This window comes from Priapulus caudatus, unplaced genomic scaffold, assembly GCF_000485595.1.
Source record: "Priapulus caudatus unplaced genomic scaffold, Priapulus_caudatus-5.0.1 Scaffold88, whole genome shotgun sequence".
Taxonomy (NCBI): Eukaryota; Metazoa; Priapulida; class Priapulimorpha; order Priapulimorphida; family Priapulidae; genus Priapulus; species Priapulus caudatus.
In genome coordinates, this window is record NW_014577149.1 from 526,547 (window position 1) to 543,531 (window position 16,985).

The 16,985-nt window shown below is 46.9% G+C and overlaps 1 protein-coding gene across 1 annotated transcript in view; it reads left to right on the forward strand.

The window, feature by feature from the left end:
* The first annotated feature begins 5,013 nt into the window (after positions 1 to 5,013).
* The window catches only part of LOC106804800 (MAGUK p55 subfamily member 7-like), a 28,847-nt gene continuing 16,875 nt past the window's right edge, over positions 5,014 to 16,985 (forward strand). Inside the window, exons 1-7 of the mRNA XM_014806147.1 lie at positions 5,014 to 5,412; positions 9,126 to 9,241; positions 9,587 to 9,705; positions 10,085 to 10,177; positions 10,366 to 10,446; positions 11,503 to 11,634; positions 13,666 to 13,833. Of these exons, the coding sequence (XP_014661633.1) occupies positions 5,411 to 5,412; positions 9,126 to 9,241; positions 9,587 to 9,705; positions 10,085 to 10,177; positions 10,366 to 10,446; positions 11,503 to 11,634; positions 13,666 to 13,833 (711 nt within the window). The 5' untranslated portion in view covers positions 5,014 to 5,410. The remainder of the gene's footprint in view (positions 5,413 to 9,125; positions 9,242 to 9,586; positions 9,706 to 10,084; positions 10,178 to 10,365; positions 10,447 to 11,502; positions 11,635 to 13,665; positions 13,834 to 16,985) is intronic.

A 16,985-nucleotide genomic window follows, 5' to 3' on the forward strand; every position in this document is an offset into this window, starting at 1 on the left:
ATCACAAAATTTTTTTAAATAAATACAGCGAGGGAGGGCGTATAGACTATACAGTCTTCAAGTCAGCCACTCTGCATATATTCATTCTAAACTGATTTTCAGAAGAAAAAAAACTGATTTCATACATATAGTTCATACATTTGATATACATTTTAGTATGTTGTAATTCTGCATAACCCATGTTGCAAAGTAATAAACGTTATATAACAGTTTACATATGTTGGCATGGTTGTTGGCACTCCAAGTGCCAAACCCCCACTGAATCATATAATTAGCTAATCATTAATAAAGAAAATAATATTTAGAGCTGGTTACAGTCACTTTTGCATATATTGGAGCAGTATTTTCCATAAGTTTCTTCGCACATACCTCAATTGCAGCATATAGTAATGTATGGCTTAATCAGGGCAAGTTCTGTACTGGAGATTTAGTACGCATGGGCGTGACACATCCAAATCTGGTCGCCAAATGTTGGCCCACAAACTGGAATGTGCTTGGTGAAAAAGCTACCAGGGAAAAGTGCGAGCATGTGGCAAGAATATAATGCCAATAACTGTAAAGCCAGCTTCTCTGGCTTAGGGGAAAGAGGCTCAACTGTTGATTGAATGAGTCTACATAGTAATCAACAGGCACCTACCTATACAAGTACTCTGCTACCCGATAAAGCATGCATGCAACAAATATGTGAGTATACATTATTCGTTTGTGTAAGTAAGCAAGTGCCGACCACCCATTAGAGGGTTCGATATAAAAAATGGTTTTGTGTTGGAACACGTGTAACTAGCATCAGCTCTTGCATTTTGGATCTGCTTGTACATTCCCAATACAAAACCCATTTCTAGCTCATCTGACGTAGTCAGATGCAGCTTGTAGAATCATCAATCGCATGATTGTGCGTGCGTGCGTGCGTGCGTGCGTGCGTGCGTGCGTGCGTCCGTCCGTCAACAGTTGGGCACAAATCTTAACCGCTCGACGTACGGTCACGATATTCGGGACTTCGGGGGGATCGTGAAAAGGACTCAGGATGGCAAATTTGGGGGTCAAGGGTCAAAGGTCAAGATGTGTAAACGAAGGGGGAATATTTTCCCCTTAACTTAAGGTATAGGAGGAAATACGGAATTGCGGCACAATTCTTAACGGCTCGACCTATGCTCTTAATATTCGGTGTATAGTGTGATGGGCAGGAAACCCATCACCAGTGCGAAATTGGAGGTCACAGGTCAAAGTGCAGTGGGGGAAAGGTCAGATATCAGGCATTGTCTGAGGACATGGCCTAATGGACAGAGTGAAAATCTTTTTTGTTTCAGCGCTGACCTACCATTTTTATCACTTTATTGAAAGGACCATGAAATGTGCTTTTCACTGACGTGCGAAGAGTAAGTGTCTGATAACCTTTTGACCCTCAAGAGGAGGGTTAAACATGGATTCCTGAACTGCCTCAATGACGTCACAGTGTTGTCATATTCATGGCAAATCCATAATCTAGAAAGCCAATAAGCCCGGATAGCCGAACGCGTACAGCACAGGCATCACGGCTCAAAGGTCGTTGGATCAAATCCCATCTGATTTTTTATTATTTACCTGTTTTCTGTATTTTTCTATCTTTATTCTATTTTTTACCAATTAACACAAATATTTACATGATTTATTTACAACAATTTAATAACAACAAATAATTTTTACAACAATTAATTCTTAAAAAAATAATAGGGTTAGGGTTAGGGTCACAATGCACCATAAAATAGGAGTATCAAGCACGCGATTTGTATCAACCAATGGGATTTGGGAGGTATGCAGAATGCAGAAGGTTGCTGAAATGATGTGTACGCAACTGCGTATCTGCATATATCTGCGCCTAACAAAAGTCACTACGCACAACTTAAATATTACGTTTATAACCGTAGCAACAGACCTCAGATGAGCCCAGACGCTCTGCGGCTCTTGTTAAAAACCTACAACGTTATTCACCTAGAAGTTAGTCACCGTGGTATAGCCAATGAAATGGAGAAACTATCTAAATGTGCTCATCAGATATTGCAAAATTTGTAAAGTAAATCGTTTGATTAAGATGACTTCGTCCATGTGAAGTTTGACCGTGCTGTCATGGCTGATATGGCTGATTAGATTTCCACTGCTAATAACGCCCACTTGACAATAGCAACCGTCTCTATACCGCTCAACATCAACATCAACACTGCTTTGTGGCAAAACGTGAAGGTTTATATAAAAGCGGAATGTAACGTCACTGTACTTACGGCGACCGTGTGTCACTCTGCATCTCTGTTTAGCAGGGGCACTGGTGTCATCTGCAGCCTCAGGCTCGTGGAAACATGATCTTACGTATCGAAACCAGTCGTTCCTTGCTGCTCACAATTTCAGAAGGTAGAGGATGATGCCTGCGCTCTGAATGGCACTGGGTGATGCGGGTGTAATGGGCAGGCGTGGTGGGCGTGGAAGCATTGGGGAGTGACGCCCTAGCAGGCTGCGTCTGTCGTTTGGTGACTCAGTCCTGGCCTAACTCAGTGTTTACAGAACTAGCTCTTGAGCGCCTGCTTCGCTTCTGTTTGTTTGTCCCGCTGTCTCCTGCCTGCCATGCTTGCATTGGTAATGCCAGGCAGGTGTTTATGCCAGGCTTTTATTAGTGCGAGCATAAATCTCGGCAGCCCTCCAACTGTGATGTACTTTTAAGCATTTTGGGTGAATTTCTGCAATTTTATAAAATGATCAATATTTTATTGATCAATTATTAAATAGTTTGTAAACACTTGTACTCAAAACCATATACTGGATGAACTGGAAAATGGTCGCAAATCCAGAAAAATCCGAACAATAGAAAATTCCGTGTCTGCGCAATAGAAAAACGATGAATAATCGGCACTATTACAAAGGTTCGTGTTATTTTAATACACGTTTTACACTCTTCTTGCTATAATCTCACATCTGAAATCGCGTGTGTTGGCCACATGTGCACGGAAGTTTTTTCGCCCCATCCTGGCGTGATCAGTCAGCCCCGCAGGCATGCAGACCCATCCACGGACAGTGTGTGCATTGAAAATGGAGAGGGAGTAGAAGTGGGCAGAGTTGGACGAGAAATGAGCGATGGGGAATAGATGTAGAGGCGCCTATCGCTGTTTTCCGGGTGTACACAATGTCTGCGTGGGGCAGATTGTGTGTTGTTACTGGTACCGCTGGGATTAGACCCCCAATGTGTCCACTCATGTTCCCGCAGCTGTTGACCGAGCGCGCGTCCGTAAATGTTTGATACGCGATGCATTGCTGCTAGAATGATTTGAGGAGAAACTTCGGGAACGGGGTTGGAGGAAGTTTGAATGGACTTGCTTGTGTATGCAATATCCTCCTCTCCTGTTTCAGTTTGATTGCTACAGTTATGTGTGTGTGTATTTGGCCGTCCATTGGGGAAACACATTCTGCCGTGTTCATATGTCCCTGGACGTGAAACTTCTATATTCTTTTATTTCGGTCGATCTTTCTCCTCCCCCTCCTTCTCCTCCTTATCATATGACCATTATCATCATCGTCGTCGTCGTTTTCCTCCTCCTCTTCTTCTTCTTCTTCTTCTTCTTCTTTCGGGTCGCTTAACGCAAAGTTTGGCAGATGTGTCTTAACTTTAAGATCCTAGATAAAAATAAAAACAATGTGTGACTGACGTGACACTGTGACTGACGTGACCGTTTTCAGTAGCATACTGTGTACTGTCCTGATCAGAGTTAAAGCCGTTATTTATTCATTCTGCGTAGCTTATGGTCATTACTAAGAGAATCATTCATGAGTATCTTCAAAAATGATAAAGGTGTAGGTCAGATATGGAGAAAATTATAACTTTTCGTGACTGACATGACACTAAATTACCATGCTTCACTACTCAGTAATTTTTCTTTCATGTGTGTTGAAAGAACCTTTCTAAATAATAGGCATTGATTTGGTTAAACTAAAGATTGCTTTGGCATATTTTACTTTTCCATTGATGAATTGTAGCTAGAATATGAGATGATCACTCTAGGCACAAAATTTGAAATTTTGCACAGGGAGAGATAGTGATCCGCTAGGGGACGGCTGTGATTGGCTAATTTTGTCTTTTATTTATTTTATTTTGTATTTTTGTCTAATTTTGTTTTTATTTTAGAATTAGGGGTAGGGTTAGGGTTACGATTAGCGGTTAGGATTAGGGTTAGGTTAGGCGTTAACTGATTTCTAATATCCACAAACTTATTTGTACTAATAATGCGCCATCTAACGGATCACTATCTCTCCCCTGAGACCTGACTACAATTTTGTAGTAAAAATTAGAAAATTTTTCACATTTTAAATGAATTATGGTAAAATTCGAAAAATCAACACTGCCATGTCAGTAAAAAGTTGTTTTCAATAACTTAATGAGGTTGCTTGCAGTTGCAAACATCTTTTGTCATGAACTATTTGAATTTAGATTTTACTTATCTAGTCCTCCCAGCATGGAATTGCCTTCTTCTTCTTCTTCTTCTTCTTCTTCTTTCTTCTTCTTCTTCTTCTTCTTCTTCTTCTTCTTTCTTCTTCTTCTTCTCTTCTTTTCTTTTCTTTTCTTTTTTTTTTTCTTTTTCTTTTTCTTTTTCTTTTTCTTTTCTTTTTCTTTTTCTTTTTCTTTTTTCTTCTTCTTCGTCTTCTTATTCGTTGTCTTCTACTACTTATTCTTCTTCCCGGCTCTATTTGCAGAGACTTGTGATTTCCTGGAGAGCATTGCCCTATGGTTTGCAGGCCACAGTGCGGCTTTGGTTGAGCTAAACTGAGATGTGTACCCGTGAGAAACCGCTTAGCTTACTGCACATGCTAAATCGCCAGTCCCAATTCGCCTCTTGCTTGTGTAAAAACCTATCTCTAACGAGCGCAGTTACTCGTTGGCTTCGCTTGAGCTCTTTCTGCAACCAATGATACCGTACCAATCTGGCCGCGTGGGTGTGTCCTAGCAGCATACATATTGCCCGCGATACCGCAGCACATGGCGGGCCCAGCGTGCGTTCTCGCGCGCGCGTCTGTGTACGCGACTTGATATTTGTGTAGTACAAACACCTAGACGTGTAAGCAAGAGGAAGAGAGTCAGGGGAGAGCGCTCAGACAGTGAGCGTCCGCTGGCCGCATGTGCTGCATGTATGACGAACAACCCACCGGCGCTGTTCAGTCGATCTGTGAACGTTATCGAAGGAAAAGCGGCGTTATACTGCCGGCAGAGACCCGAGTGGGCCGATCGTGTGTTTTCGTGAGGCGGCAGTGGCGGAGAGGAGGACGAGTGACACGTGTTTTTTTGCTCGGGGCAACGTTGACAGTGGTTTGTCGCCGCCGTGTGTGACAGCAAATCGCGTCGGCGAATTGTCTCAGCCGGTCCTTTTTTGCTTTTTCGGATATTTCTTTCCCAGACATGTAAGTATACGTAGCCTCGTGATGTGACCTGCACGAAATCTACCAACAACGTAACTGCATTGAACTATGAGAGCTTCTAGCTTGTTCGGATAAGTCGTTTTACAATCAGGAAATACTAATGAGGAGTAAGGTCATAAAGGATCGTTATCCTCATTTTATATGTTATTTAAGAAGTTTCTGTATTTTCTTTATTACATTATTGTTATTATCTCAATAAAGAAGCATAGCATTATTTAACCCTGGATATTATATATGCGTACGTGGTGATCATTGGCGAGAGAGCTCTTACTACGTGGACACGTCCTCGAACTGCATTGCAGAATCGTTGAGCTTGTAACGTTCTCTGTAGCAAGCAGCGCAGACAGAGAAGTGACTCCACGACACGATCATGCAGCGAATGGCCCGTGTACTGGCGTATGTCTTGCAGCCTGGTTCAGGCTAGCAGAGAAGGAGAGAAGACGACATGTGCGAGCAGCGATACCCTTGGATGAACTACGATAGAGATGCCGCGCTTTTACGCGCGATCTCGCAGTTCTCTGTTTTATAGCGTCGCGCGCCGGCGTCGCGCCCCACAATGCACGTATTTGTTCACGCTGGCACGCACGTCGTTTGCACAGTTTGATTTATGGGGTGTTTTACACGCTTGTGTGCACAGCGGCGGTCACCGCCCTGAAGCCATCAGCACACACGCGAGCAAATAGAAATGCGCATTTACAAACGCGCGTACGCACGCACACACGCGGACGCACGCACGTACGCGCACACGCACGCACGCACATCGCACGTGTTTGCGCTTCACAAATTTAAACGGCGCTCGAGTTAATTAAATTTAACCATTTTGATTAGACCGCACGAGTTTATTTCCGCTCGCTCGGGAGATGCGTATCAGCAGCTGCCTGGTTCACCCGGCCACGTTCCCCGCAGCAGCCCCGCACGTAGTTGCCACGCTCGCAAATTATGCTGTCTCCTCGGTCAGCCCTCTAGAGGGATAAGTTAGGTCTGAGCCAGTGTCACGAACACCGATCGTATGCCATAAAAGACTGAATCGGGAGTAAATAAATAAATAAATAAATAAATAAATATATATATATATATATATAATATATATTATGTGAAATGTTATTCATTATGCCATGCAAAAGCATGTACAGGCTGCTTTTACGTTTGATAGAGGAGCCCTGTTTCCAACGTACAGATTTGCATTACCAGTTTCCATATTGCAGCGCTCTCACAGATGGAAGCTGCTACTCAGGAGTAGTGTTTACGTTTAAGTGTGTGTAAGTGTGTGTGAGTGCATCTGTGTGCGTGCGCGTGTTTGTGTGTGTGTGGGGATTTCCTCGTAAGATGCTAGCATTTTGTGTGGTCAAGGCCCAGTCCCCGCGCATCCTGTCTTCTACATTTCAACGTTACTAGCTGTCCATGTGAGATAAACACAGGCACCAGCCATCGCCTGACAGATAGGGAATGCCTGCTGTTCCTGTATGTGAAAGTGTGTAGGGTCACAGTGCCGATTGTCGGTAAATATACAACAGCGAAACTGGTACAATGCGCCAATTTGACTGCATGAGGTCTCCTAAACCCAGCTCAAAAAACAGCAGCAAGTTTAATCCTGCAAACGATTTTCAGGTGCTCCCATGTTATCTTTCGCTGTCAAATTCATCCGACTCTCGTTCTGATGCTCACTCAGAAAAATTCCTTCATGGCGGCTATGTACATCTCACGCGATAAAAGGTCGGTTGCCCCAGAATATTATATATTGCGATCATTGGAAAACAAGGATCGACGGAATAAGAGTTCAACGTGAAAAACTCGAAGCATATCGTTTTAGTTCCCAGACTATTAATTGGTATGTGTCCTGTGCGTACGCTACTGGCAGTTGTTTGCTAGATAACTGGATTGCCAGTATGCTAGGTCAGCACTCCCAGCAAACTGTTACGTACGTCGCTAGTGAAAACATTTCGTAATGTCACTGAAGCTATCGACGTGACGACGTGTTGTATTTGCTTGCTTCTACTGCGCTTGCTACGTACCTTGCCGCAAGTAGACTTAATATTGTCGAGATTTCGAGATAGCTACGTTACAGTTCTCTCCCTAGGGCAGAGAGGAGTTTGTGATGTTGAGAACACTCGACCAGCGCTATGCAATACCAACATCACTGCATGTCGGCTATAAAAACGGGCAAACGGCATTCGGAGAGCGAGCGCTTGGCCACAAGATGTGAGATCGAGTTCTTATTACATATGCTGAGAGTGAGAGCACAGTTTCCTGTTAGCGGGGGTCAGAGAAAGCCGACAAAACACATATATACAGTCAAGAGCGTATAAAGAAGGATACGCCTTCTTTATACGCTCTTGATACAGTCCTGCACGTGTACGTTGCCTACCACAACACTACAGTGGTGCAAGTTAGGCTGCAACAACTGGTCATGGGGGCTATAAGTAGGGAACCTGACAGGAGAATTCAGGCCATACTTGCTGCGCTCGAAGAATTCGTATTTGCTTGTGCACCGTCGTCGGAAATAGGCCGAATTAATTGGAGAAGTGCTCGGCATATGTCTCTCATCATGCACAGGCCTGCTACGAAAGTACACGTGCTGTCCCACCACCGATTCTCTTCTCTTCATCGCTGTAAGTCGCACCACCGTAAGACGGTGGTGTTGGTCCATGCCTTCTGTTGGATGCGTGCTGGTGGGGTTCAGCGACTCCCTACTTCTGCACGAGCCAGCATCTGGTTCCATCTCTCATTCACGATCCCCCCAGAGGCTCACTGTCGCTCCGTACCCAGTAGCAACTCGTAGATAGTTACTTACTTACTTGTGGAAGTCGATAGGGTGCAGAGATTGATGAGGGTACGTTACTCCAGGAGTAAGATAATGACAGGAGTATGTGAACAGGGTATCACTAATCGTGTACTCTTGGTAATTATACATATCAGGTGTTATTTTCTTACTATGATCATTAACACCCGATACATATGTATGCATACTACCAGGAGTAAATAGTCTCAAAGATATTGTTTACTTCTTGTACTAAATAGAATATATCATATGCGTACGTTCATGATATTACCAGGCGCGAATGAAAACGACGTGTTTTTATTCACTGCTGAGATTGCGCGCAACAGATTCATCATCTCAAGGTGACGTCGGTGTAGACAACTGGCATAATTGAGATGGGATGCGAGGAAATGGGCGAGCATAGCAGCTTTTTCATAGATTGAATCTATATCAGCATATGTTGCCTTCTTCATCGTGGTTGTAAATTTAAAAAGAAATAAGTCGGGCACAAGACAAGATAATCCATATACTGTGTTGCTATGGTTTAGTTGCGAGATTTCATTGCATGTTTTTATGGACAATGTTAAGATTGTCTTGTGTCTTCTACTTTTTTAAAACGTTGTTTAGCTGATCATATTTTGCCCAGATCTCAATCACTTTCACAGTTTTCATAACCGATAGCGCTGTAACTACCAAGTAGCTGCATGGCTGTTCCTATATCTGTTATTATCGTAGTATTAGCAGTACATGATGGCAAATTATTGATATCAACTCGTTGATATTTTACCCCTTAGTATAACAGAGATGGACGATCTCGGGTTGGAAAAGTGCTTAGTAGCGTACCGATACCAAGAGTAGGATAATAAACCCCCTTTGGGTTATTATCTTATACTCTTGCCGATACCGATTGTGAGCTTCGTATGTTCTTGTGTTTCAGGAACGGTGAGAATTTCGGCGACAGTGACTCTGGCCCCTGCGGCTGCTGCGGGAGTCGGCGCAGACGGAAACGTCCGAGCATGCCTGCTGCCAGCGCCACCATGCAGACGGACCAGAGTAAGCAGCAATGGCGACGATATCACTCGTCACCTATTCGCAGCGAGCCGTCAATAGACATATCCTCCTGGCGTGATCAACAGACAGCTTTAGGCGATCATTATTGCGATAGGACATTCGAAAGATAACGATTTACACTGAAGTGCTGCAAAGTTGACATCTTTTCTCTGAGCGCACGTACAAATTTGTCTTTTTTGGTTGACCTAGTAACATAATCTAAGGCGTGTGTGCTTATCAATCATAGATCGATAGGTGACGGGAAAATATTTCGTATGGGACAAGAGATTCTGTATTGGGGTAGATAAGCATGGGGTATGTGTACAAGTAAACACGTGCTTGTTGCAGATATCGCAAATCTGCTATCCTCGTTCGACAAGATCCGTGCCAAGCTGCGTCCGGAGGAAGAGGACCATAGCTTTCTGCAGACGTTGCTCGCGAGTAAAGAATTGCAAGCGCTAGTGCAGGTCTCGAAGCTTTTAATGACGGGGCGCGTGTTGATGATGGTGGCACCTAATGATGGGTTCGTGTATCTGGTGCGAGTGAACATGATTTATTGATGAGTCCGATTCCCGTGATTTGGTTCTTAGCTGAGTATTGATAGGTCATTATTCAATCCAATTATTGTGTATAGTGTGAATGCTAAAGCCTGGTAGCCCATAGTAACTACCTCCCTTTCCGTAGCACAGAATGTGACAGACAGTATGGGGGTTAGGTAATTTCTGTATGGAGTTAAATATTTCTCTGTGTAACATCTTTACTTATCACAACTACTAGTGTGTCAAATGAAGAACAACACTGGCCCACCATAGACGTGATTGCAAATCGGTTATTTCCAATGTATAGGTTCACAATAAAGTGGCAGAGGTATCCGCAACCGAAGGAACTGATAAGGAAAAGGTTGTTGTCTCAGCAACAGCAACCAGCATTGCCGAAGAGGTATGAAAATAATGTGTAACCAGCAGTGCTTTACTCCCACTCTCCTACTTTACCAGTGGTTTACTCTGCCAGCATCAAGGACAGCATTCAAAACGAGCCATTGTTTCTGTAACATTTCTTCGTTTCATGTTCATTTTTCATTCAGTGTTATTAAGCAGTGCGTTTTTATTTTCTGCTCTTACTCGCAGGTTTGCAATGAGTTGAAAAATAGAGGGGTACATGATGATGCCAAAGACCTCTACCACATTCTCTCCAACCCTCACATGAAGGTTAGCAGCTTATGGCCAGTAAACCACATTATTACCTCCGCCCAACGGAGTTGGAGGATGTTATGTTTTCAGCTTCTCGTTGTTCGTCGTGTCACCGTTTCGGTGTTGGCAGCGATCGATTATCTAGCCGGCGGTCATCATCATCACCAGCGAGCCAGCGAGCCGAGCGAGCCAGCTCGTAATACATACATGTGGGCGTATATCGTGGGTTATTCGTGTGTTCGTGAGTCGGGTATGCGTATGCGTTATGTCGTTGCCAGCAGGTATACCACTCTCCGTGAAGTGCACTCGTCTAGTTGTAGCTTGTGTGTATGTGTTTGTGTGGTGTGTTGTGTTATCTGTGTGTGATGGGGTGTGTGTGATGTGGATATGTGTGTGTGTGTGTGTGTGTGGTGTGTGTGGTGTGTGTGCTGTGGTGTGTCCGTGTGTGTGTGTGTGTTGTGGTGTGTGTGTGGTGGTGTGTGTGCTGTGCTCGTGTGTGTGTGTGTGTGTGTGGGTGTGCGTGCGCGCGCGCGCTGTGCATTGCCAGTGTATTTGTGTAGTTACGCATGCGTGCCGTGCGTTCGCGTTGCGTGCGTGCGTATATGTTGCATCTGTGGGTGTATACGTGCGTGTGTGCTAGTGCATGTGTGATTGTAGATACTATTTGTGATACTATATAAAGTAGTAATACATTTTCACACTAATAATAACATTTTTCTCTAAATAACTTAATCTTGCATAGCACCAACTCTATAACTCTTCTTATTAGTAAGGCACCTATGTCTGCTCCATTACACAGTAAAATTTGAGATATCACAACATTCTTTGTTTGCCGTGTTTGTTTGGGTCCGGATCATGCGCACTTCTATGCGAGCACATCTGTCCGTACATCGGTTGCAGGTGCTGCTCTCCATCCACACATCCACACATCTACACATACACATACACATACACATACACATACACATACACATACACATACACATACACATACACATACACATACACATAAACATACACATATTTGTTTGGGCCGGTATCACATTCACTTTTACGTGAGTTCATCGGTTGCAGGCGCTGCTCTCGGCCCACGACGACGTCGCGGGGAAGAACTACTCGCCCGTGCTGCCGGACGATCACGAGGAGGTGGACGAGGACGAGGTCTCCGTGAAGATCGTCAAGCTGATCAAGACCAGCGAACCCCTGGTGAGATTTCTGTGGGGCCAGGCAGGTGCGGCGGGTGCGGGTGGGGTGGAGTGGGTGTGGGTGGGTGCGGGCGGGTGGGGCGGCATGGGCGCGGTTGTGGGCTGGTGTGAGTGTGTGTGGCAGGGAGGGGGGATGCATTGTGGGTGCGCTCGTGTGTGTGTGACTTGTGCAGCGGGTGGGCGGGTGTGGCGGGGTGAAGGGTGGTGCGGGCGGGGGCCCGGGCGCGATGGCCCAGAGGTGGGCGGTGCTGTGAGAGTGTGGCAGCGGGGCGTGCGGGCGAGTGGCATCCGCGCGTCAGGGTGGTGGGGGAGCCAAGGCCGAGTGTGAGAGTGCTCGGGCGCGTGCGGTCGCGGCATGCGGGCGGGGTGGGCGCGGCGCGGACAGCGGTGTGAGAGTGTGCGGCGGCATGCGGGCCGGGTTGGGCGGGGCGATGCGGGTGTGGAATGTCGGGTCTGTGAGCGGGCAAATGCGGGCGGGCGGGGGCGGCCGTGTCTGAAATGTGCATCGGGCTGGGGGGGCGACTGTGGTGAGTGGCGGCGTTGAAATGCAGGCAGCGTGTGGGTGACGATGGGGGCGGGTGGGTGGTCGCCGGGCGACTGTGAGCAGTGTGCAGGCAGTGGCGGCAGGTGTGGTGACGTGGGCTGGATGCGGTGCGGGTGTGGGGGGTCACGGTGCGCGGCGGGTGTGAGAGTGCAGGCCACGTGGGGCGGCGGGCAGGGTGTGAGAGTTGTGCAGGCGGTGCAGGGGTGTGCGTGGGTGCCACGAGTGCTGAGATTATGCAGGCACGTGGGCGGGGCGGCGCTGGTTGAGAGTGTGCAGCGGGTGCAGTGGTCGGCGGGTGTGTCAGAGTCGCGAGTGGGTGGGTGTGAGTGTGGGACGGGCGGCAGCGAGTGAGCAGTGATGCACGACGTGCGGTCGCGTTGCGCGCGCGTGCGGCGGATGCGGCGGCTGCTGGGCGGGCGGGTGTATTGGCAGGTACCAGCACGCTGTGGCAGGTATTGCAGTGCGGGCGGGTGTGGCTGATGCGGGCGCGGTATTTGCAGGCTGCGGCTCGCACCCTGTCGGGGCAGGGTGGGGGCGGGATGCGGGCGGGATGGCTGGGGCGGGTGCGGCGGTGTTGGCTGATGCGGCGGGTGGGACAAGTGCGGCGGTGCGAGCAGGTGCGGTTCCGCAGTGGAGCAGGTGCGGGGCTGGTGGGCGCGGTATTGGCAGGTGGTGGCGGGTGCGGGCAGTCAAATGTCGACACTCGGTGCTTACCCCCACCCGATGTTCCGAATCTGTGCTTGTGAAGATGTGTGCCGCACTATAAATTCTCGGGTCGTACGTTTACTACTACCATAACTGCGTACGTAAACACGATGCTGGCAGATGCACCCGTGATGAGCAGAGGTATTTATTAGGATTGCCGTAAAATTATCCCTGTGAAATCTATCGTTATATTGCTCTCAGGAATGGGAGTCCCAGGGAATGGTTCGACTATATTTGCTAATAAAGGGGTTATTGGAATTCATAGGTAAAGGTTTAAGCATAACCTGCATATCATCGTGTGTTCTCGATTCCACGGTCAAAGCAATGCAGTTACAAATAACCAATGTTCCACGTATGGGGTAAAAATGCCCAAAAAACGTATTCGCCGGGTGTCTTTTGGGGCTGGGAATGTAGATATTCGATGTTTTCACCCTATTCGTTCATGCATGTCGCTGTGTGAGTGGCTAACCGGCCGAGGTTCTTAAGGGAGAATGGGTTGTGGGAGCATCTGAATGATTCGCCCTCTTCCTCACCAACTTCTGGCAAGAAGAGCAGTAGCTTCTATAATGCTATCTCACTTAAAATGCTATACCATTGCAACCACATAAATGCTAACACCTGCTAGGTTACGTGCCGAGGCGTGAGGCTTACAACCTCACTCATGTCATGAGAAGCGAGCAGCAGGGTAAAGCGCATCGCGGCAACCCGACCTTCGTGGCCGCGGAGGGGCCCACGAACATAACCAGCGTGATGACGATGATAGGCTATTGATGATCATTACAGGGCGCGACGATCAAAAAGGACGAGCGCACGGGGCAGATCGTGATTGCGCGCATCATGCACGGAGGCTGCGCCGACCGCAGCGGCCTCATCGGCGTCGGCGACCAGGTGCTGGAGGTGAACAGCTTCGCCGTGCACGGCAAGAAGCCCGACGACGTCGTCCGCATGCTGGTAGGCATCACGTTGCCATGGTGACCCCGCGAAACTATCTAAAATGTTAAGGTTAAGTTAATGTTAATTAATGTTAGGTTAGGTTAATGTTAAGTTGTGTTTGGTTAAAGTGATTACGTCACCATAAATAGTAAAAAATAAAAAAAATATTTCCACTTTTTCACAAAATATAAGTAATTCTGTTCACTTTTTATGGTTAATTTGCTGCATTATACTTCTTATTTTACTATATTGTTCGATGTTAACATACACTCGTGACTCATACATAGCCCATAGCAAGCAATTAATGTCAGGAACACTAATATCAAATCCTCCAGGTTTTTTGGATTTTTAACTAGTTGAGAAACAATCTTATCAGGTAAGAATTTGACGATACGTTTAGTCCCATTAGTTCCTACTTTTAATGTAAAAAAATAGCAACAAAATTTACAAATTTTACCATAGAAAATTCGTGACGTAGTCCATTTAAGGTTTGGTTAGGGTTCAATTAGGTTAGGTTAGGGCTAGGTTAGGATTTGGGTTTGCATTTGAAAATAGGAAAATTATTTGGAATATGTTTATAAGTTCAAGTAAGTAACAAGCCATTATGGTTTTAAGTCAGATGTGAAAATAATAAATAATATTTATATATAAATTATAAATAATTTATAAACCAAACTGAATCACAATTTGTGACTGTAGATGGCGCTACAACACCCCGCTTTGATGTTTCTTAGCATAAATCATTATATCATAATAATAAAATAATATAACAATAATAGTATAAATCATAAATATGTTCATAGCAGGAATTTTGCATTAAAGATATTGTAATGAAATCTTGTAAAACGAACCAGACAAGTGTGACACCACAGTTTTTGATCTGCGTGTCTATATAATATGCTATATAATTGCCAAACCCTACCTAATTTGGCATAATTTTTTTTTTAAATATCAAAACCCCTAGCGCTTATTCATTCACATACCAAAATGAGCAAAATCCGTTGAAACCTAAACTGACTAATGGCAAATCGCATTTTGCAAAAAAATTGCCGTGGCTCGAAAGTACGTCGACTGGCGTGCTTTAAAATAGGACGTTTAATATGGGAGCATAGCAGTAACAACTATACCCAATTTCAAACATGTGGGGTCAAGACGGTTGCTGAGTTTATCGTTGGCCGGTAGCCAAATGTTGACGGACGGACGGACGGACGGACGCACAAGATGGACGGACAGACGGACGGACGGACGTACGACGACCCATGGCAATAGCTCAGCTTGACGGATGTCAAGGTGAGCTAAAATGAAGGATTTTCATCAGACGATCATGCTTTGCCCAACCCACACTCAATAACTAGAAGAGTTAGCTTACCAATTAGGATTATTGGTCTGCATAGGCCAGACTTTGGCTGTAGTCTGACTACATCCTCGTATGTCAGCACTTCCTTCGAATCAAATTCATCGTTGTTCTGCGTTTGGTACATGATCTTCTTCGGCTTCTTGCCATTCCTTAGTAGAGATTCACTCTTCGAGTTGCCAACCTGTGATGCCTTCAAGGCAAGGCGTCTGGAAGATTGAGGCACAGACATAATGTCATGCTTACTGGCACAGAAAACTCACAACTTGAATGAATGAAATCGTAAATACCTGAAAACACATTGGCAAGTCATATCGGTATGACCACAGACTTTATTTACTTTATATAGCATGTTTTCCCCCACAAAAAATATCAATTTAACATCTAAATATATATTTATATACAACTTCTTCAGCACTCCCTACTGTAGATCCATTAATTAAGATATGATACAGCAGCACAATTCTGGTATTCAGTATCTATATCTGTCAGCATATTGGCTATATTAATAATAATCTAGAAAAGATACCTAGGAAATCTCTGTAAGGTTAAGAATATAACCTAGGTAAGTTAACTAGAGTTCTGAGACGTAGAAACTACAACCTAGATAAGCTAACTAGAAGATGTACGTGACGTAGAGACTACAACATGTACAACCTAGGTTAGGAAACAAGTGGATTTCTGTGACATGAAGACTCTAACCTAAATAACGTAAACTATATTAGGATGTATGTGATGCAGACACTATAACCTAGTTTAGGAAAAGAACGGATTTCTGACCGCTGTGACCTCCGCACCGCGCGTCACTCACCTCTGCTGCAGCATCCGCGCCAGGATGAGCCCGACCGCGCGTCACTGCACCTCTCCTGCAGCACCGCGCGCCAGGAGAGACCCCGCGCTGCGCGTCACTCACCTCTTCCTCCAGCATCCCGCGGCCGGGATGAGCCCCGCCTGCGCGTCACTCACCTCTCCTGCAGCATCCGCGCCGGGATGAGCCCCGCGCCGCGCGTCACTCACCTCTCCTGCAGGCATCCAGCGCAGGATGAGGCCCCGCACCGCGCGTCACTCACTGCTCCTCTGCAGGCATCCCGTGCCGGGATGAGCCCCGCGCCGCGCGTCACTCACCTCTCCTGCAGCATCCGCGCCGGATGAGCCCCGCGCGCGCGCGTCACTCACCTCTCCTGCAGCATCCGCGGCCGGGATGAGCCCGGCGCCGGCGCGTCACTCACCTCTCCTGCAGCATCCGCGCCGGGATGAGCCCCGCGCCGCGCGTCACTCACCTCTCCTGCAGCATCCGCGCCGGGATGAGCCCCGCACCGCCCATCACTCACCTCTCCTGCAGCATCCACGCCGGGATGAGTCCGCACCGCGCGTGCACTCACCTCTCCTGCAGCATCCGCGCCGGATGAGCCCCGCGCCGCGCGTCACTCACCTCTCCTGCAGCATCCACGCCGGGATGAGCCCCGCACCAGGCGTCACTCACGTCTCTCCTGCAGCATCCACCGCGGGATGAGCCCCGCACCCAGGCGTCACTCACCTCTCCTCCAGCATCCACGCCGGATGAGACCCCGCACCGCCCATCACTCACCTCTCCTGCAGCATCTGCGCCCGGGATGAGCCCGCGCGCGCCAAGTTTCCCTCGTCCTCGTCGAGCTCAAAGCCGTGCCTGCCACCAGTGCGCATCGTCCCTGGCTGACAAATGTGTAGGATGTCGCGTGGCTAGAACGTAGGCCCGCCTCGCGACACGGGATTGAGCGCGTCCTCCGCCGGGTGTAGTCAAACAGCGCTCGATGCGCACCTGCACGAGCGACGCGTG